Genomic DNA, 21,112 nt, shown 5'->3' with positions numbered 1-21,112 from the left:
TGCAGCACATCTTTCTCTGTCATGTGCTTTTGAGATTGTCTCTTTATCACGAGGGCTTCACACTCTGATGACAGGGTGCCTGGTGCTGTGCGCAAGCACACGTGTGCACCTAGCGGTCACGCAGCTCCTTGCATCTATGGGGGTGGGGTTTCATTAGGCTGGAAATTTCCTGCTGGTTTCTTCCAGTGCTGTTTCTGCCCCCACCCCACTTCCTGAGGCTCTGGTTCCATGGGTGCCAGGAGGCTGGAAGCTGTTCCACGGCTCGCTGACGCGCTCTTCATTCTCTAATTGCTCTGTGTTCACGCTCGCTGCTCTTTTCCTCCGTGGCGTCTGCCGTGCTGTCCATTCCATCCAGTGCACGTTCACCTCAGTCATCGTGGTTTTCAGCTCTGAATGTTCTGTCTCTTGATATTTTCTGAAATGTGTTTCTTCTGAACACACAGTTATTCCCGCTGCTTTGTCTCCCTCGTTTGCGGGTCTGACCTCTGTGTCAGCTCTGGGTTTGATTGGTTGCTTTTGCTCCTCCTTGTGGGTCTTTCCTGTGTGTCTGTACGTCTGCTAATCTTACACTGGACACGAGACATTGCAGGTTTCCCTTGCTGGGAATTTCTGTGTTCCTGGGACTGTCTTGAGCCTTGCTCCAGGTGTAGCAGAGTTACTCAGAAATGGTCTGGTCATTTTGGGTTTCACTTTATAGGTTTGTTAGGTAGTCTGAGCAGGTCTCAGCCTGAGGCTGCTTGTCCCTCCCGTGTGGGGCCAGCACTGAGCCGTCTATACCTGGCCTCGGGGCGTGTCCTCCTGGAGGCCCAGGCTTGGAACGCACAGCCCTCCAGAGGCCTCTTTCCCAGCCCCACAGCCTGCCCTGCAGCCCCAGCTGCCCTGGGCTCGACTTTTCTGGTCTGGAGCTGGAGAGGGATAGTGAGGAAGTGGCCACAGGCCCGCTAGCTCCTCTCTCAGGGGTACAGCACTTCATTGCCTGATGCCCAGTTCTTGAGAACTGGTATTTCACACATTTTGACTGTCTTGTCTTACTCTGGTTCTTTCAGGTGGGGGATGAGGGGTAAACCCAGTGTGATCACTCTTGCCCTGTCTTTGCTGGAGGCCCCATCAGACGTGTAGGCCTGTCGTAATGTAGTCGGTGGACCTAGGAGAAGCTGGGAGATGGCATAGTCCCCCGACAGGAGGGCGTGAGGGCCTAGGAGGTGCTCAGAACCTAATTCTGGGGATAAAGTCACAAATCGTTCTGGCAAAGGAAAGAGAAAGGGGCCCCTAAGGATACCGCAGTTTCGCTCAGGAGCCCGCAACTGTGCAGAAGGTGGAAGCCAGAGAGTAGAGGGATTCTTTATTATTTAAATGTATTTATTTGTTTATTTATTTATTTATTGGCCTTGTTGGGTCTTCGTTGCTGCACACGGGCTTTCTCTAGTTGCTGCGAGCGGGGGCTACTCTTCATTGTGGTGCACAGGCTCCTCATTGTAGTGGCTTCTCTTGTTGTGGAGCACGGGCCCTAGGCGTGTGGGCTTCAGTAGTTGCGGCACGTGGGCTCAATAGTTGTGGCTCCCAGGCTCTAGAGCACAGGCTCAATAGTTGTGGTGCACGGGCTTAGTTGCTCCATGGCATGTGGGATCTTCCTGGAGCAGGGCTTGAACCCGTGGCCCCTGCATTGGCAGGTAGATTCTTTACCACTGCGCCACCTAGGAAGTCTGAGCAGGGGCTACTCTTCATTGTGGTGCGCGGGCTCCTCATTGCTGTGGCTTCTCTTGTTTTGGCACACAGGCTCAATAGTTATGGCTCACGGGCTCTAGAGCGCAGGCTCAGTAGTTGTGGCGCATGGGCTTAGTTGCTCCACGGCATGTGGGATCTTCCTGGACCAGAGATCGGACCCGTGTCCCTTGCATTGACAGGCGGATTCTGAACCACTGCGCCACCAGGGAAGCCCTCTTCTATTTTTAACGTATCCTGTACTGTGATAATGTACTTTTATAATGAAAACAAGACAGAATGGAAAAGAAGCCTCTGTTGGGTGGGCTTCCTCCTCGGTCTCACGGGCTTGTGTCTTCTGAGCAGGAGGAGAATATCTGCCTGCACTGGGCGGCCTTCTCGGGCTGCGTGGACATTGCTGAGATCCTGCTGGCTGCCAGGTGCGACCTCCACGCCGTGAACATTCACGGAGACTCACCCCTGCACATCGCTGCCAGGGAGGACCGCTATGCCTGCGTTGTGTGAGTGGCTCCCGGTCCTCTGGGGACTTTCCGTGGTGGACTGAGCTCTCCCGTTCACACCTGCGGTCAGTGTGGCTCGGAGAGGATCGTAGGGAAAACTCCCAAATACTCAGGCCGCACGTCAGGAGGAGCCCCTGTCCTCACACCTCCTGTTCGGGCTGGAGGAGCAGCGCCCGCGGGAGGGCTGGAGGGGCAGCTGGGGGCCCCCCAAACCGGGAGCCCCTTCCTGCGTCATTCTTGTTGGTGCACCGTCTGGCCCTGACTGGGTCAGGCCTCGAGATCACCTGTTGGGTGCTGACCGAGCATGGGGCCAGCTGGGCTTTGCTGCCCTTTTCATCCTGAGGGTGCCTTTGAATGGAAAAGGCAAGAAAAATCGAACACCATCCCTCGTTATTTACATGCTCTTCCTGCCAAGGAAACAGAGGACTTTGCTGTAAGTGTGGGAGAGCAGCAGTGATGTGTGTCCTCGGCGAGTGGACGCACTGGCCGGCGAGCTGGCTCAGCTCGAAGCAGATGGTGTTTCCTTCGTATTTTACTGATGTCGTCATTGTGTGTGTCTCTTCCTCGTATCTTTTGACTCGAGATCTGAGTGTTCTGTGGGTTTGCGTTTCCCTCTAGCCTCTTCCTGTCCCGGGACTCCGACGTCACCCTCAAGAACAAGGAGGGCGAGACACCCCTGCAGTGCGCCAGCCTCAACTCGCAGGTGTGGAGCGCCCTGCAGATGAGCCAGGCGCTGCGCGACGCGGCCCCCGACAGGCCTGCCCCCGTGGAGAAGACGGTGAGCAGGTGAGGCGTGCGGGCACGACCTGGCCCCGGCGGAGCCTTGATGCGCGGGGTTGAGGGGCCCGGGACGGACGCCTCTCTGGGCCGGGCTGGGCCTCCCCGGGAAAGCTGACCCCTCTCCCTGCGGCAGGGACATCGCTCGGGGCCACGAGCGCATCCCCATCCCGTGTGTCAACGGCGTGGACAGCGAGCCGTGTCCCAGCAACTACAAGTACGTGTCTCAGAACTGCGTGACGTCCCCCATGAATATCGACAGGAACATCACCCACCTGCAGGTCAGCGGTGGGGCGCCCCGCTCTGGGAGGTCGCCTCTGTGGCCCCCAGAGCAGCCCGGGCAGCGGGAGGGTCTCAGGCTGCAGTCCGGTGCCTGAGAGGTGCCCTCAAGGCCGCACTGGCTCTGCCCTGGCCTCTCCCCTCCAGCTTCTGGCCACGGGTTTCCTGCTCTCCTGGGGCTGTTCCCGCCCCCCCCCCCCCCCCACCTTCCTGTGTCTGTGACTCCCCTGCTCCTTCGGGTCCGTCCCCAGCCCCTCCCGTGCTCCCCTCACCCCTGCATCCCCCACGGCCTCGTGCCTGAGCGTTCTCTCCACACCCTCCTTCCTGCGGGGCTGCGCACCCCGGTGTCCTCGAGCGTGGGAACTTTGAGGAATGTCACTGGGCCGTGAGCAGCCTGGGGGGAGGGGGGGTGTGCCCTCTGACGTGCCGCTCCCCCTAGTACTGCGTGTGCATCGACGACTGCTCTTCCAGCAACTGCATGTGCGGCCAGCTGAGCATGCGCTGCTGGTACGGCAAGGTGAGCCTGTCGGGGCCGGCGGGGCGGTGGGGGGGGCGGGCGGGGCGGGGGGGGTGCGGCGGGGCGAAGCAGTGCTGAGGCTGGGTCCCGGGGGTGGCCAGTGGGAACTGACGGAGGGGCAGAGGTGGCCTGGCCTGCAGGCAGCTGAGGAGCCAGGGAGGGGAGGGCTCCTGAGGGTGGTGTCTGAGGTGGGACGCTTACCTGGCTTTGGTTTGGGGAGTTCAGAGGTCATTGCTGGGGGCACGAGCCAGGGTGTCCTGGGGTGGAGAGGACACACAGGCCCCGTGTGGAGGCTGCAGGCACAGAGTCAACATTCGGGCAAAGAGGGTGTCAGAGGGTCATCCAAACAAGAGACTTGGGTGTTGTGGGCAGGGCTGGTGGGGTTCAGGTCTCCTGGTGTTTCTCTGCAAAGCATGGCCGTGGTGAGAGGGGCACGTTTTAATGGTTTAGAGCAGCCTCTGAAGCTGCCAGGGCCTTGGACTCGGCCTGCACAGCCTGGGCACGACCAGGTGGCTCTGCCGCGTCTGGGGTGTTGGACAGAAACGTGGGTGGTGCGTCGCTCTGGAGCTGGGGCTTTGCAGAGTAGCAGGGGTTGTGGGCCCATGGTCCAGTCTGGAGGCCGTAGGGCAGGAGTCCAAGGGCCCACGAGCCAGTGGCCTCGGTGAGGCTGAGAGGGGATGGGGGGACAGGGAGGCTGACCACAGTCAGGGACCAGGGAGAGCTGTCCGAGAGGTTTCCAAAAGCCACGCAGACGCCTGGCTGCGGGCTTCCTGTGGCCTTGGCCGAAGCATGAGCATGTGGCCCGACGCCGTCCTCCCAGGGGTAGGATCTGGCCGGAAGCCTCCGTTTTGGGGGTGGCGTTGTAACTTGCAGGGGCGTGTTGATGTCAGCTGCTTCGCCCTCACCGCGTGTCTGTTCCCAGGACGGCCGGCTCCTGCCCGAGTTCAACATGGCCGAGCCTCCCCTGCTCTTCGAGTGCAACCACGCCTGCTCCTGCTGGAGGACCTGCCGGAACCGCGTCGTGCAGAACGGCCTCAGGTGAGCCGCCGCGGGCTGGTGCCAGGATCTCCGTGGTAAAGCCTGAAGGCGGTCGAATCCCTTGGGCGGCTCACTGGTTTCACGTGTGTCCACAGACGGGAGCAGCGCGTGTTTAGTGTGTGTGTTTGCACGTGGGAGGTGGCTTCCTTGGAGCTTGCAGCTTCTGCTGATGTTACAGGTTGATGTAATGAGCAGAGGCCGTGCTTCCTTCCTGCTCAGCCTTGGGTTCAGGTCAGACGTCCCAAAGGCAAGAGGCAGGCTTGCTGAGCTGCCCGGCCCGAGCTCACGAGGTCCCGGTCCCGTGTGAATGTTCACGTGGTTACCTTGTCCCTCGTGCTGAGTCTCGCGGTGCGGTGTGAGTACTCGGGGCCTTGGTCCCCTGACTGCCCAGAGCCACACCCTGGGGTTCTCGTCATGAACCTTCCCTCTGTGAGTGTGCTCGAGAGTTGGAAAATCTATTAGAAGGGAAAACTTATATCCTGTGTAGCTGTAGCTGAACACTAAGCTTAGGGTGCTTGGGGTCTAGTAACGTTAGGGACCTTATCGGGCTTATGACCAGCCCACACTCGGGTCCTCGCACGTGGCAGAAAGTCCTTGAGGGTGAGGACAGACACGCCCATCTTGCACGAGGGCCACTGGACACACAGATGGCTGGAGGGATGCCCGGGCTCTCCGGGCCTGGGAGGGGCCCTGCGGCTGCCCCCAGAGGCCAGCTCAGCCCCGGGTTGGCGTGCTGCCCAGGCTCACCTGCGTTGCGGCCTGGGGCCAGCAGGCCGTGTCCCTGTGCTGGAGGTGAGAATACCGAGGCACAGGGAGGGCCGGGGGCCGTGTTCCACGCGCTGGCCGTGGAGCTGGCTTCTGAAGCTCCCCCGCCTCTGGAGGGCGTGAAAGATGCTGCGAGCGGCATCTTGGCTTGGGGGAGTGGGGGGAGAGGTCACTCTCGGAGTCACTGCTGTACTGCATTTGAAGTGCTGAAGCATCTCCAGACACGGGAGCTGTATTTTCTGACGTTTACTCCTGTCACTCGTGTGCTAACGTGCGTGTGTGCTGAGTGTGGTGGAACGTGGCTGTGAGTGGCTAATCCTGTTTTCCAGGACGAGGCTGCAGCTCTACCGGACACAGAACATGGGCTGGGGCGTGCGGTCCCTGCAGGACATCCCGCTGGGCACCTTCGTTTGCGAGTAAGTGATGCCCGGTCGTCCCAGGGCTGCCGCTGTCACAGGGGAGGGTGCAGCCGTGGGGAGGGGGCACCAGGAGTGCACCCCGGCAGGTGCGTGGCCCCCGACTCACCAGGGTGGGGCTGCCTAGGCCTGGCCGTGAAGCTTGCGCTGCAGGCAGCTGCCTGCCCACCTCTGCGTTCCTGCCTGCACTTCCTCACCCGCTCATAGCTTATTTCAGAAGACCCAGAAGCATTTCGTGATGTTTTAGGGGGTGATCATTTCAGATCCCTGGTCAGATAGAGTGTTTCTGTGTCATCGTCTTCTGGGACCCAAATGAAACCCCTGTTCAGTCAGAACTGTGCGTCATGGGGGCTGCATCTGGGCCCCCGTGCACTGCGTCCTGGGTCCAGGGTAACACGTGCCTGTCATGTTCTCATCCGCCTCCGCCCCTGCAGGTACGTTGGGGAGCTCATCTCTGACTCGGAGGCTGACGTGCGGGAAGAAGATTCTTACCTCTTTGATCTTGACAACAAGGTACCGCGTCCTGAGGGGTTGGGTGTAGAGCTGATGCGGCGGTGCTGCGTGGAGGCACTGCTGGCGGGGCCCGGGCTGGTGAGGAGGCTCGCCCGTCTGACGAGCTCCTGGGCTCAGGTGTTTTCAGCTGGTCCCTGATCCCGGAGGTCCTGAGCTTGCCCAGCGAGCCTCGGATGAGAGTGTGGGGCCCTGGACGCGTGACTCCAGCCTCTGAGCCCAGCTCCTCAGCGAGGGTGAGGGCTGCCGAGAGGCTCGGGGGCCGTGTGCGCGGGGGCGAGCCCCCCATGTGGAGCGAGGGTCACACGTGTGGACAGGGTGGGTGTGTCCGTACCCCGGCGCCCTCCCAGGTGCTGGCAGAGCAGCTGGACCCTGGCTTCTCCACTCCGGGCCTGGTTTCTGAGGCTTTCTGGGCCGTCGCCGACTGCTCTCTGCCTTGTCCTGCTCCCGGGGCTGCTCCTTAATTCAGTTGCTGCCAGTGGGAGGGGGTCCAGACGGAGGCGGGGGAGCAGTGCCGTGTCCCTCACAGCAGCCGCCGAGCCCTGCGCCGTCACCTGCAGGTCAGGGCGAGGCCAGGCACTCCCCTGGCCGTGCCCGTCCGCGTGGCCGTGTCTTCAGGGCACCCTGCTCATCGCCGCCCCTGCCCTGCCCCGAGCCACTTTCTCAGGGGTCAGCGTTTGTGCCACAGGTGTCCCCAGAGGAGGGGCCTGTGTTCTGGGAGGCTGCAGGCCTTTCTCAGACCCGCCGCTGCAGTGGGGCGCGGTCTCCTCTGCCCGCTGCTGCCTGCTGAGCAGCTTGCCTGCTGTGGGCTTGTAGCGGCGCCGCGCGTGTCCCGGATCCGTGCCCTTTTGTGACGTGTGGCTCGCAGGTACCTTCCCTTTGTGGATGCCTTTTAATGAACAGAAGTTTTTATTTTTATTATCCTCCAACTTTGCACTCTTTTTCTGTATACTGGTGGGTTTCTGTAATGTCTGAAATAAGCTTTTTAAAAGCCAGGTCACAAAGATTATGCATTTATGTTATTTCCCACAAGGTATGCTTCGCTTTTTTGTTGAAGGGGTCAGGCTCTATTTCTTTCCCCGGGTCGACATCTGCGTGACTGAGCTCCATTTGTGGAGAAGATTGCCCTTTCTCCGCCCCTCAGCCGTGCAGACTTTGTCATCAGGCAGGTGTCACGAGAGCCTGGGATTCACTTCTGTTTGCTGACTGCGCTGGGCAGCCTGTACTGTGTTAATTATCCTAGTTTACATCTCCTCACCGTGGGGTTCTTGGGAGTGTCGGCTTTTCTTGGTCTCCTTGAAGTTTCCATATGAGTTTTAAAAGCAGCTTGACAAGTTCCACAGAACTCCTGTAGAGACTGGATTGCATAGCATTGGAGCCTGTGAGCCAGATTAGAGCATGACATCAAACCTGTGAACCGCGTTAGGGATCGTAGCATTGACCCCTGGACCTGGTTAGGGTCCTAGTATTGACGTGTGAACCCAGTTAGGGTCACAGCACTGACCTGTGAACTGGGTTAGGGTCAGAGCACTGACCTGTGAACCTGGATAGGGTCAGAGCACTGACCTGTGAACCAGGATACGGTCAGAACATTGACCCTTGAACCTGGATAGTGTCAGAGTAGTGATCTGTGAACTTCGATAGGGTCATAGCATTGACCTGTGAACCAGGTTAGGGTCAGAACACTGACCTGTGAACCGGGTTAGGGTCAGAACATTGATGTGTGAACCTCGATAGGGTCACAGCACTGACCTGTGAACCGGGTTATGGTCACAGCGCTGACCTGTGAAGCGGGTTAGGGTCAGAGCGTTGATCTGTGAACCTGGATAGGGTCAGAGCGCTGACCTGTGAAACGGGTTGGGGTCAGAGCGCTGACCTGTGAAGCGGGTTGGGGTCAGAGCGCTGACCTGTGAAACGGGTTAGGGTCAGAGCACTGACCTGTGAAGCGGGTTGGGGTCACAGCACTGACCTGTGAAGCGGGTTGATCACTGAGTTCCTCACTGCCTTCTAGTTCAAGAGCATGGTATATCCCTTCCCTTGTTTGTTATCTTCAGTTACCCCCAATAATGGGTTTTTTTTTTCGGAGTGACTTGTATCTTCTGTTGTTGTTCACTCTAGGTTTTAGTATAATTTTATTCTGGGTTACGTGCAGTCATTTCTAAGCATGTGGTTTCTGTTTCAACGAACATGCTCGCCAGTGTTGCTGTGGCAGGAATCGGGAACCGTCTGTGCTAGCCCCCCGCCCGTGTCCACCGTCAGCCTGCCCCCGTGAGCCCTGGGCTGCACTGTGTCCCTGCGAGTGAGTGTCCTGTGGGTGGGCCCGTGTCTCTCCATGGTGTCTGGCCTCATGACCCGCCAGGCTTGCTGGGTGACCCGCTTCTTCCCGCGGGGAGGGGTGACCTCAGTGGCCCATGGGTCCGTGTGCCGGCCTGTGGGTGGACCTGTGGTTCCAGCCTTTACGACCGCAAGTGCACCTGCTGTGGGCTTTCAGACTTGATTTCTGTGGATGTGAGTTTTTGTTTCTTTCGGTAAATTCTTTTTTTTTTTTTTTAACATGTCTGTTTTTGGCTGCGTTGGGTCTTCATTGCTGTGCACGGGCTTTCTCTAGTTGTGGCGAGCAGGGACTACTCTTCATTGTGGTGCACAGGCTTCTCATTGAAGTGGCTTCTCTTGTTGCAGAGCACGGGCTCTAGGTGCAAGGACTTCAGTAATTGTGGCAGTCGGGCTCAGTAGTTGTAGCCCGTGGACTCTAGAGCGCAGGCTTAGTAGTTGCGGTGCACGGGCTTAGTTGTTCCACCGCCTGTGGGATCTTCCCGGCCCAGGGATTGAACCCGTGTCCCCTGCTTTGGCAGGCGGATTCTTAACCACTGCGCCGCCGGGGAAGTCCTCTCTTGGTAAATTCTTGGGTGTGGGATTACTGTCTGATGAGTGTGTGTTTAATGACTTTAAAAGAAACAGCAGTTTCCAGAGTGGTTGTCCCACTACATACCTGCCAGCAGGAGAGGGCAGGTCAGACACTGATGCCCATCAGGTCTGATGCCCCATGACGGAAGCATCTTTTTGCGGCTTAGTGGCCTCCTTACATCATTGTTTGTAGAGAAATTTAAAAAATGTATTGTCAGTTGCTCCTCCAGGCCGCTTGCTGTCTTACGAGCTGTAAGAGCTCTTTACGAGCCCTGAGCTGTTTCCTTCATCCAGCGTGTGTTGTGTGTCCTTCCAGCCTCTCTGACCTCGCCATAGGACAGAAGATGTTTTTAATTGTTTACTGCTTTATGTGTCGTAGGAAATCTTTGCTGCAAGGTTGTGAAGATTTTCTCCTTTCTCTAGAATTTTTATATCTTTGCAAAATTACATTTAGATCCATGATCTGTTTCACGTTAACTTTTGTGTATGGTTTGAGATAAGGTTCACCTCTTTTGTTTTTTTCACTTCATGTATGTGTGTGTGTGTGTGTATATATATTTTTTTTTTTTGGTGAAAGCACTTAAGTTCTCTTTTCGTAGCAAATTTCAGTTGTACAAAGCCGTGTCATCAACTGCAGTCACCATGTTATACACTAGATCCTCAGATCTTTTTCATTTTATAAATTTACTATCTCACTAATCCCCCACACCCCACCCCCTGGCAACCACTATTCTACTCTGTTTCTATGAGAGTTTGCCTTAAGAAAAAAAAATTCCACGTAAAGGGATGCCATGCCATATGTGTCACGTGATGCTCACCTCACTTAGATGACACCCTTGAGGTTCATCCGTGTTGTCCCAAATGGCAGGATTTCCTTGTTTTTAAGGCTGAATAGTATTGCACTCTATGTGTATGCGTGTTTTCTCATCCACTCAGCCTTTCCTGGACCCTTCGATTGTTTCCACATCGTGGCTGTCGTGAATAGTGCCACAGTGGACACGGGGGTGCAGACGTCTCTTCAAGATAGTGATTTGTTTCCTTCGGGTAAATACCTAGGAGTGGGGTGTCTGGGTCGTGTGGTAGCTCTGTTTTAATTTTGGGGGCACCTCCGCACTGTGCTCCACAGTGGCTGCACCCGCGCACGTTCCCCCCAGCCGTGCACGGGGGCTCCCTTTCCTCCACACCCGCCCCAGCACTGTCTCTTTTTTTTTTTTTTAATTTATTTATATATTTATTTATTTATTTTATTGGCTGTGTTGGGTCTCTTTTTGCTGTGCGTGGGCTTTCTTTTTAGTTGCGGTGAGTGGGGCTCCTCTTCGTTGTGGTGCGCGGGCTCCTCATTGCCGTGGCTTCTCTTGTGGCGGAGCACGGGCTCTAGGCGCGTGGGCTTCCGTCGTTGCAGCACGTGGGCTCCGTAGTTGTGGCTCATGGATTCTAAAGTGCAGGCTCAATCGTTGTGGTGCCTGGGCTGAGTTGCTCCGCGGCATGTGGGATCTTCCTGGAGCAGAGATTGAACCTGCGTCCCCTGCATTGGCAGGCGGGTTCGCAACCACGGCGCCACCAGGAAGCCCACTGTCTCGTTTTGATGATGGCCATTACGACCGGGGTGAGGTGGTAAATCATCGTGGTTTTGATGTGCATTTCTCTGTTGCTTAGTGATGTTGAGTATCTTTTCATGTACCTGTTGGCCATCTGTAGTATCTTCTTTGGGAAAATGTCTGCTCAGTTCCTCTGCGCATTTTTTTAAATTGGCTTTTTTGGGGGGGGTGGGGGGCTACTGAGTTGTATGAGTTCTTTATATATTTTGCATAATAACCCCTTATCAGACATGTGGTTTGCAAATATTCAGTAGCTGCCTTTTTTTTTTTTCCCCGCTGTGTGGCGTGACCTACAGGATCTTAGTTCCCAGGCCTATGGCAGTGAAAGTGCTGAGTCCTAACCTTTGGACCACCAGGGAACTCCCAGTGGCTGCCTTTTCTTTTTTCTGATGGTTTCCTTTGCCGTGCAGAAGGTTTTTAGTTCAGTGTCGTCACACTTGTTTATATTTGCTTTTGTTTCTTTTGGTGTCAAATCCAGAAATCATTCAAGATCATCATCAAAGGGCCTCCCACCTCTGGTTTTCTTCCAGAAGTCTTATCGTTTCAGGTCTTACATTTTGCACTGATGTTTGTTTTTGGCATAAGATAGAGGTCGAGGTTCACTTCTGTCCAGGTGACTGTAATGTCTCTACCTGCACCGTCGAAAGGGAGTCTGTGTCTGGACCATGTCTTGTTCCTTTGACTTAGCTGCTGATGCACAGCCTACATCACTCTGTCCTGATTGGAGGCCCGCCTCAGAGATACTGCAGGGTCAACTCCAGACCTGCAGCAAAGTGAATATTGCAGTAGAGTGCGTCACACATTGCTTTGTTCCAGTGCATCTAAAAGTCATGTTTATACTATGCTCTAGGCTATTCAACGTGCAGGACCATTGTCTTCAAAAATAATGTAGCACTTCCTAGGTGGCACAGTGGTAAAGAATCCGCCTGCCAATGCAGGGGACATGGGTTCGAGCCCTGCCCTGGAAAGATTCCACGTGCCGCGGAGCAACTCAGCCCATGCGCTACAACTATCGAGCCTGTGCTCTAGAGCCTGTGAGCCACAACTGTTGAGCCCATGTGCCGCAACTACTGAAGCCCATGCGCCTAGAGCCCATGCTCCGCAACAAGAGAAGCCACTGCAATGAGGAACCTGCGCACCACAATGAAGAGTAGCCCCCGCTCGCAGCAACTAGAGAAAGCCCGTGTGCAGCAATGAAGAGCCAACGCAGCCAATAAATAAATAAATTTATTTAAAAAAAGTAATAATGTAGATAACTTAGTTAAAAACCCCTTTATTGCTAGAAAATGCTAACCATCACCTGAGCCTTCAGTGGGTCATAGTCGTAACATCAAAGGTCACTGACCACAAATATTATACAATAGTAGTGAAAACATTTAAATACGACAAGAATTATCAGAATGTGACAGAGATAGGAAGTGAGAGGATGCTGTTGGAAGAATGGCACCAACAGACCCCTGGAGTCCGGGTTGCCACGAACCTTTGATTTGTGAAACGCGCAGAGTCTGCGAGGTGCAGCAAAGCGAGGTGCCCCGGGACCATCGTCCAGAGTCATCCTGACGCCAGGTGACGTTGTCCGCAGACCCTGTCTCCTTCCGCAGCCGTTTCGGTGCCTCTGTGTCCTGTGCGTCTCCGTGTGGATTCTGCAGCCAGGGCACCCGTGCAGGAGGTGGCGGCCGAGTCCTGCCAGGGTCGCCTCCGTCTGCTGCTCAGCTTAGGGTGTTGGCGTCTGCACAGCATGGAGTCTCCTGGTCCCTGCTGTTGCATCCAGGTCTGTGCAGAGCTTGCTGGCACTCAGGGTGTAGATATTACGCGTGTTCCGTTAAGTTTATTCCCCAGTACTTCATGCTCTTAGGCTTTTTGTAAACAGTGCTGCTTATTTACTTTGTTTTCTAACTGTTGCTAGGGTATGGAAATAGTTGGTTTTTTGTATATTGACTTTGCTGAACTCACTTATTAACTCCAGGAGCTTTTTTGACGATTCCCTAGGATTTTCTACGTCACGTGTGAGTAGACAGTTTTACTTCTTCCTTGCCTGTCTGCGTCTGTAATGTGAGCCTGGCTGGGGCCTCAGCAGTGGGAGGGGACAAGCATTCACTCTTTGACCGCTAAGGTAACCTCATGGAAGTGTTCTTCTGGTGTTCATTTGCTGAGGGTGTTTATCATAAATTTTCTTAAAAATCAGCATAATTTATAAGCAGGAAATTCACCCACGTATGTCTCTAGCACTGTTGATTTTGACAGGCGTCTCCTTGTTCCTGCCCGGTCAGTGATCTCAGGGCCCTCTGCTCAGGGCCGTCCAGGCGTGGCCCGGCTGTGTCTCTTTTGGACCTTGGAGCTCAGCGTCCTCGGGCTCATGTGCTGGTTGTCAGAACTCAGTTCTCGGCTGCAGCGAGGGCCCTGTCTGCTCCCAGGGGCCCCCTGCACGCAGCCCCCTTCTTGAAGGCTGGCAGGAGAACCACGCATGGTGTGACATGATCTTGGGAGTGGCCTTTGTGCGGCACAGGTTGCCCGGGGGTGGGGTTGTGCATGCGTGAGACTGGGGTCTTCTTCCAGCTCCGCGATGTGGACCAGCTTGGGGACCCCTGGCCCCTCTGTGCCTGCAGTTTGCCTTTTCCAGAGTATTGTACGGGTGGCTTCCCGTGGCATGTGGCCTCTGGGTCTGGCCCTTTCCCCGACGGAGGGAACCTCTGGGGGTGCGTCCGTGGTGTCGCCTGTTTGCGTTGGGTCATTGCTGCTCCTCCGTCCACAGCGGATGCGCTGGAGGCTGTTTCCAGGTGTTGTGTTAGTGCGGCTCCAAGAACGTTTGTGTCAGGCTTTGGGTGGCCGTGTCCTCATTCCCTGGGGCCGCGTGGTGGTGACCGACAGCCTCGTGGGAGACTCAGCCGTGTCCCGGGCACGTGTCCCAGGCGTCTGGACGGTCCTAGCAGGAGGGCTGGTCCAGTCCTGGCTGCTCCTTCGTGGTCAGGAGCAGCATTCCGGGGTTGGGCTATTTCAGTGCTCTTGTAAAATGGCATTTTTCCTCCCTAATTTAGTTGCTTGATAAATAGAAATAGTTAACTTTTTTTGAGTAACTGTTAACCCTGTTAAGCTCACTGGCTAGATGTAGCATTTGTGTGTGAGTTCTCTTGGTTCTCCGTGGACACAATTGTGTCATCAGCAGACAGTCCCCTCCCAGCCGGGCCGCTGCACCCGCTGTGGGCGGAGGAAGCTTCCAGAACCCAGGCTCCCACGGGATGCCGGTGCTCAGGGCACTGCCCCTCATTCACCGAGAGTTACATGGTTGACGTTAGGTTGTGTTCAGTGTTTTTCTGCATCTGTTGAAATGCGCTGGTCGTAGTGACGCGGTGGCTAATCTGAGTTGATGGGCCGCCTTTACTGTTACCGGTTTGTGATCTCACACGCGCGTAGACACGGGCGCCATAGCTGCTGGTGGCCGGCCTGCCGTGACCCGTGGGCTGGCCCACACGTGTCCCCAGAGCCTGCTCCCAGCCACCTGGCCCCGCCAGCATCTGTGCTCTGTGGGTCTGTGTCTAGTGTCCGGGCGTTTCCTGCTTATTTTCATTCTGTTTGCCCGTCGCCCCTTGTTCCTGATTAGTTTTTCTTTGGGTTTCACGCTCTGTATGTGCAAACCTGCCTGGAGAAAAGGCACCGAGGCTTCGGATCCCTCATCTGGGATCCTGTGGTCCATTTGTGGTCCAATCGCTAGGGTGATTCGGGGCTGAGCTGCAGCTGCTGGCCTCTCTCGAGTCCACCGCAACCTCCCTTGTGGTGACCCTCACCCTGGGGTGCAGCCCTCAGGGTCCCACCCACAGCGAGGAGGGTTCTTGGGGCCCTAGAATCCCTGGTCTCACTGCCCGCCATGCAAGCACCGCTGGAAACGCTGGCGGCTGAGCTTCACCTCCGTGGAGGAACCTTCCCAGAGCGTCTGCTCTTTCGCGCGGACACCTCCTTTCTGTCTGTCTGCTTCTTCAGCATTCTGCCGGGCTGTCTCGCGTCTCCGCAGACCAGGCAGCTGGTCTCAGCGCCGGTTGGTGCCCTGATTCTCACCAGCATCTTTGGACGGGTGGGGTGCATGGGCTCGCCGTCCAGGGAAGGGAGGAGGGGGGCGATCCTGGGCGCCCCCAGACAGCCCCACGCGGGCCCCTCGCCACGCCCACCTGCTCACCTCTCTGGGAGGACTGCTGTCTCTCCCCGGGCTGTGCTGCCTGCTGCTTCTGCAGATTCCAAGCCTGTTTCTTTTTGCCCGATTCTGAGACGTGTGCCGCCCACCCATCGCTGTGCGTGTTTCCCAGCTGCTCCCCGAGCAGCTCCTGGGTCCCCCCCAGCTCTCGTAGGGACATCCCTCCCGTGACCGCCCTCTTTCCTCCCGTGGCTGCGGCTCCTGCCTCTGACCCCGGGCCTTTCCGTCTCTCTAGCCCCACCCACTGGACTGTGCCCCTGGGAGGGTCCCGTTGACCCGAGGGCTGCTGACTCTGGGCCTTCAGCCCGCACCCGGCCCTGTGGGTCTCCTCTTCGCTCTGGTCCCGCCCCTCCTGGGCCGGGCGGGCAGCTTCCTTCAGTCTTGCCCTGTGGCTCATTCATTCTGGGCCCGTACAGAGCCACAGGTGCACCCGTGTCCCCCCGGCAGCTCTAGCTCGGGCCTGACACAGGCCCGCGTTGCATGTCAAAGTGCCCACACCCGCTGGGCCACCTGCCCACTCCCTCCCCTCCCCACCATCTGAGCTTCAGGGAACATTCCGGCTCTGCCTTCCAGGTGTTTCCTGGGTCTGAACACCTGTCCTCATTCTGCTGGGTCTGTCCCTCTATGTGCTAATCTGGAACCTTCCAAACACCCACCTGCTCTGTCCCCATCTCTGCCCCCTTCAAGCCCCTGCCCGAGTCCCCTGGGTAACCCGGGCGATCGCACCCCTGGCATCTCGGAGTGGGCTCATGTGGGCAGGCTCGTGTGGGCGTGGGCTCCATCCCCACAGTAGTTTTGCCTCGGAGCCAGGGGTGGGTGGTTTCTGGATCAGAGAAGCTTTAAATGAGCAGCACGCACGTCTGAAAGGACACGTTTAGGAGACCTGAGATGTGTCGCTTGATGCAGGAGGGACACGTGTGTGTGCTCGTGGAGGGGAATTCACGGGACCAAGTGGAGCAGCGGTCAGGTCTTCAGCACAGGTGGACCCTTTCCGTGCAGGCGGCCGACCAAGCGCTCAGGACACACCTTGCGGGAAGCTGTGGGCGGTGTGGCGGGGGCCTGGGGCTGGGGGCCAGCGGGCAGAGGAACCCCAGCTTGTCCCCCGAGGAGCCCTGATGTCCCTGGGGGGCCACCCGTGTGTCCTGCAGGCTCTGGGCCGGGTCTCCACGCGGGACCCTTACAGGGGGCCCCTAGGGATCCAGGGGAGGGGGGATGTCCAGGCTCCCCGTGCCCCCAGTGGTGGAGGTGTCCAGGCTCCCCGTGCCCCCAGTGGTGGAGGTGTCCAGGCTCCCCGTGCCCCCGGTGGTGGAGGTGTCCAGGCTCCCCGTGCCCCCGGTGGTGGAGGCCGCGTCTGCAGGGCCCTTTGCAGCTTCGGGTCCAGCCCGGCCCCTCTTTCCTTCCTCACAGGGCCCCCGCTTCCACCTGCCCCCTCCCGCTGCCCTTTCCGCTCTTGTCCAGGCCTAAAAAAAGCAAAGAAAGTGGAAACATGTTTCACTTCCTCCAAAGATTTTTTTCTTGCCTTGGTGGATCACAGCACAGGAAGTGGAGAAGATCAGTGTCACCGAGGCCCCTCCCTGGCCTGGGTGTGAGGGCCGGACCCCAGCGGCTGGTGATGCGGCGGCACTGGGGGGGTCTGCTCGCTACTCCGGGTGCAGGTCTGGGTGGGCATCCTCGCTGCGTGGCCCCTCTGGCTTCGGGTCTCTCTTGCACTCTGGATCTTCCTGGAGAAACCTCTGCCTTCTCAGGGCTCGGGGGTTTAGACTGAGCCCCTTTCCACGGTCAGCTCAGTCCCTTCAGCCGTCACGGCAACGATGCCAGAGGTGCGGTGGGGGCCCTGGTTCTTGGCTCCTCTCTGCGCCCGCGGGGTGGGCGGACGTTGCTTCCATCACCACTGCCCTGAGGGGTTGTCGTTTCCTGGTTCCCTTGAACGACCTGACAGCGTCCCTCTCTGTCCCCCTGCCCAGTGCTCCCTGATCTCCCGCCCTCGCTCGGGTGTGCTCCTCCTCCTCCATCACCAGGTCCCCGAGGAGCTGTGCTGCCCGGCGGTCCTCGCAGGACCATGTGGCCGCCTTGGCCTCCGGCCGCCCCACGTGGTTCGCGCACCCTGCCTCTGTCTCCTGGGACCGAGGGCATCAGGCGCCGTTCTGTTTTCATACCCTCCCCCCAAGTGGAAGCCCCAGGAGGGGGGGTGGAGGGGCTGGTGTCCGCTCCATGGCGTGGCGGTGCCCGCACTGGCCCTCCTGGGGCGCCTGCCCTCCCGGCATGAGGGCCCTGCGGGCGCTCAGTGCGTGTCTCCCCCAGGACGGAGAGCTGTACTGCATCGATGCGCGTTTCTACGGCAACGTCAGCCGCTTCATCAACCACCACTGCGAGCCCAACCTGGTGCCTGTGCGCGTCTTCATGTCCCATCAGGACCTGCGCTTCCCCCGGATCGCTTTCTTCAGCACCCGCCTGATCGAGGCCGGGGAGCAGCTGGGGTAGGTGCCCGCCGGGTGCCCGCGCCGCCTGCCGCAGACCGACGGCGCCAGTGGGGCTGGGTGCGCCCGGCTGCCCTTCCAGCTCTGCTCTCCCCGCAGGTTTGACTACGGGGCGCGCTTCTGGGACATCAAAGGCAAGCTGTTCGGCTGCCGGTGCGGCTCCCCCAAGTGCCGGCACTCCAGCGCAGCCCTGGCCCAGCGGCAGGCCGGCACCCAGGCTGCCCAGGAGGACGGGCTGCCCGACACCAGCTCCTCCCCCGCTGATCCGCTATGAGAGCCGCGGCCCTGGCACCGGGCGATGCCGTTCACGCTGCGGTTCCGGGAGAGCAGGAGAAGCGCACGACGACGTCCGAGGCCCCGGCGGGGGGCTGCAGCACCGGCTGCGCGGGGGGTGCCCTGGGCTCCACGCTGGCCTCGCCTGTGAGTTTCTGATGGTGGTTTTGTCGTTCCCACGTTTCTCGTTTCCCCTCTGCTCTCCATCGTTCCCGTCCCACCGCTGGGGTTATGGGCAGCGTCCTGTCGACCCAGACTCCTCCGTGTGGCCCCGCGGAAGCCACCGTCACCTGCCCGTGGCCCGGGTGGCTGGTGCCGGCTCCTGGGGCGGTGCAGACCCTGTCCCCACAGCACCTGAGAGGTCAGGGTCGAGCCGCCGCTGACTTTGGAGAAAACGTGGGTTTGCTTTTTAAAGAAATCCTATATCTAGTCCTTATATCAGACCTCTAATGCGTTTCTTTTGGAGGACGCAGTTCGGGGATGCAGGAGGGCAGCGGCCCACAGGGGACCCGCAGCTGCCCCGCCCGTGCCCTGAGCCTGGCACCTTCTGTTGATTCTAAGCCACGTGCTATGGTGAATGAACTGAGTTATTTTCTACCATTATTGGACATTAGGACAAACAAAAAATAAAAAACACAAAACACAGACAACGGTGCTGATTCTGGTGTGGTTTCTACTCACCATGTGAAAATAAACTATCAACTGTATAAAGAGAACAAAGTGATTTTAGAATGAAATGCAGGAAAAAAAACTTTTTTTAAGATGTTAGTCTTGTAGTGTGAATAAATTTGCCATCACCTTTTGTGTGGTGGCCTGCCAGGTCATATACTTTTTTTTGGCATATACTTTTTTAAATACTGTAATTAGTGCAGTAACAGTGGGTTTTTTTGTGCGACTCTTCTAAAACATTCATAATGCAGTCACGTTTATTTTTTCTGTTAAAATGTTTTTGACAGTTCTAAGAGCAGTCTTTTGGCTCAGACCATTTCTTGTTCTGTTTTCAATGAAATCAATAAAAAAAAAAGAAGTACTTTAAATAAGGTTTTATCATGGTATCATGTTTCCACTGGTTTCTGCGGAACACGCATGTTTCCTGCGGGGTGCGGCGCTTGTGGGCCCCTGCGCGGCCCCGGGGACCAGTGGGCAGGCCCAGCCCTGTGCCGGGTCTGAGCAGGTGGACTTGACACCCCCCACTCACCCCTGTGGGGAGGACACGGCCCGCCCCTCCCCAGGCAGCCCGTGCGTGCGTGCGTGCGTGCGCGTGCCTGTGCGTGGGGGGCACGTCTGTGTGTGCCCAGCGCTCTGGAGGCCGATGGAGGTCTGGATCAGATGTGTCTGGACGCGGTGAGGCTGGGCCCGCTCCTCCTCTGAGCAGGCGTGGCCTCACCAGGAGCCTCCAAACACAAGAAGCAGCTTGAATGCTCTGTTTTTCATACACAGACATCATTCAATTAGACATTTTCAGACATTTATCCGGAACCTGCATTTTGCAAACAGCCCGAACAGGGTGCCTTCCCTGTGGACGCAGACTGAGGCCTGGTGTGCACAGCGGGCGCCTGAGCTGTGACTGGTCTGCACAAGGAGCCCTTCCTGCCTGGAGGCCTCGGCCGGGGTCTTCGGGGCTCGCTACCCTTCTCTTCTGGGGGCATCAGGGCCACAGGAGGGGCTGTGCTGGTGGGGAGGGCCCACCTGCAGCTGGTTTTCAGGCCCTGAGACTTGCCAGCCCTGTGTGCCCTGCCCCAGCCTGACCCTTGGCTTCGAGCCCAGGGAACTGCAGGGGGCACGGGTCCTTGGGTGCTGGTGGTCCGCCTGTTCCGTGCTGGGCCAGTGCCGGTGTCCAGACAGCTGTCCGTTGACTCAAGACTCAGTCTAGTTGCAAACCTTTGGGGTGTTGGGGAGGCCTGTGGGGCGAGGGCCCCCCCCCCCCCAAGGCACCATCTTGGCTGCCGTGTGTGTCAACCTGTGCTGGGGGCTGTGCGGTGCCCGTCGGTGCCAGCCAGATGCCCCCCACCAGTCCTGCCAGAGGGCTTGGGGGGGAGGCCTGGGTCTCTGCTGCATGGGGTGCTGACTGCAGACATGAGGCTCTGAGGGGCTGGCGGGGGGTGGGCCAGAGGCCTCCCCCGTGGGGGGGGGGGGCACCCGGGGCTGGAGTGTGACGGTCTCACGCGGCTGCACTTACTCCTCGGAGGCAAACCTGTCATCCCTCCCGCCTGCCTGGGGGTGTCCCTGTCCCTCCAAGCCCACCCCCTCCACGTCTGGATGGCGGACCCCTCCCACCTACGCTTCCCTGACAGCTGCATCTGCTTCCCCTGATGTAAACGGGGCTGCAAAGAAGAATTCTGAACATCATCTTTACCCACTTGTGCAATTACTCTGTTAGAGAAGAGAGCAAAAGGCACTGCATGGCACACGTTTTGGAATCTGTCACCAAAACCCCATCCCTAAATGTGCGCCGATTTCGGCTTCCATGAGGAGGGGGATTTCCCCACACTCAGCACTGAGCACCGTCCGACTCCCTCTTCTGACGTCTGGAGGAAAGGGACCTGTGTGCTGCTTCACGCTCGTTTGGTTACTGATAAACTCGGATGTCTCTTTTATTTATTACAGATGGGCCTTTCTTCCTGTATGAATTGCCGTGTAAAATTTTATTTTATTGTATTGTATTTTATTTATTTTTTTTGCCGTGTAAAATGTTATTGTGTTGTTTATATTTCCCTTATCGATTTGTATGGGCTCGTTATATATTGTAGCCTTTTACCCATGCTAAACCTAAATTTTTATGTGGTAAAATCTGTCTTGTGAGTTCTGATTTTGTACTATATAAAGAAAGACTTCCACCCCTAAATGATAAAAAAATTCTCCAGTACTTTTTCTAGTATTTTATTTGCCAGTTTAGCTCTTGAATCCAGGTAGACTTTATTTGGTGTACAGTTTGAAGTAATAATGTGAATTTAAGATTTTCTTTTACTGAGGATTAATTTATGTGCAGTGCGCCGCGCGGCCCCTCTGCCTGCGTGACCCGCCCCTCGTCGCGTCGCAGGCTGTGCCTGCCCCGGGGAAGTCTCTTCCCGTCCTTCCCAGCTGGTCCCTCCTCCAGCACGTATGCAGGGCACACAGGTTACTCTTCCTGTCCAGCTTCTCTTGCTCAGCTGT

The 21,112-nt window shown here is 57.4% G+C and overlaps 1 protein-coding gene across 16 annotated transcripts in view; it reads left to right on the top strand.

Annotated features, from left to right (window-relative positions):
• Positions 1–19,284, top strand: part of EHMT1 (euchromatic histone lysine methyltransferase 1) — a 159,651-nt gene extending 140,367 nt beyond the window's left edge. For 12 of the 16 annotated variants that reach the window (XM_057724259.1, XM_057724258.1, XM_057724257.1 and 9 more), the window contains 9 exons: positions 2,068–2,222; positions 2,841–3,008; positions 3,136–3,280; positions 3,718–3,795; positions 4,718–4,833; positions 5,928–6,014; positions 6,449–6,527; positions 17,511–17,686; positions 17,786–19,283. In XM_057724259.1, coding sequence (XP_057580242.1) covers positions 2,068–2,222; positions 2,841–3,008; positions 3,136–3,280; positions 3,718–3,795; positions 4,718–4,833; positions 5,928–6,014; positions 6,449–6,527; positions 17,511–17,686; positions 17,786–17,960 — 1,179 coding nt within the window. In that variant the 3' untranslated portion in view covers positions 17,961–19,283. Of the gene's footprint in view, positions 1–2,067; positions 2,223–2,840; positions 3,009–3,135; positions 3,281–3,717; positions 3,796–4,717; positions 4,834–5,927; positions 6,015–6,448; positions 6,528–17,510; positions 17,687–17,785 lie in introns of those variants that run through there. The other 4 variants (XM_057724261.1, XM_057724262.1, XM_057724263.1 and 1 more) reach the window with 4 other exon arrangements.
• Positions 19,285–21,112: the final 1,828 nt, after the last annotated feature.

The sequence above is a fragment of the Hippopotamus amphibius genome, chromosome 2 (genome assembly GCF_030028045.1).
Source record: "Hippopotamus amphibius kiboko isolate mHipAmp2 chromosome 2, mHipAmp2.hap2, whole genome shotgun sequence".
Lineage (NCBI taxonomy): Eukaryota > Metazoa > Chordata > Mammalia > Artiodactyla > Hippopotamidae > Hippopotamus > Hippopotamus amphibius.
This window is presented reverse-complemented; position numbering and strand designations above follow the sequence as displayed.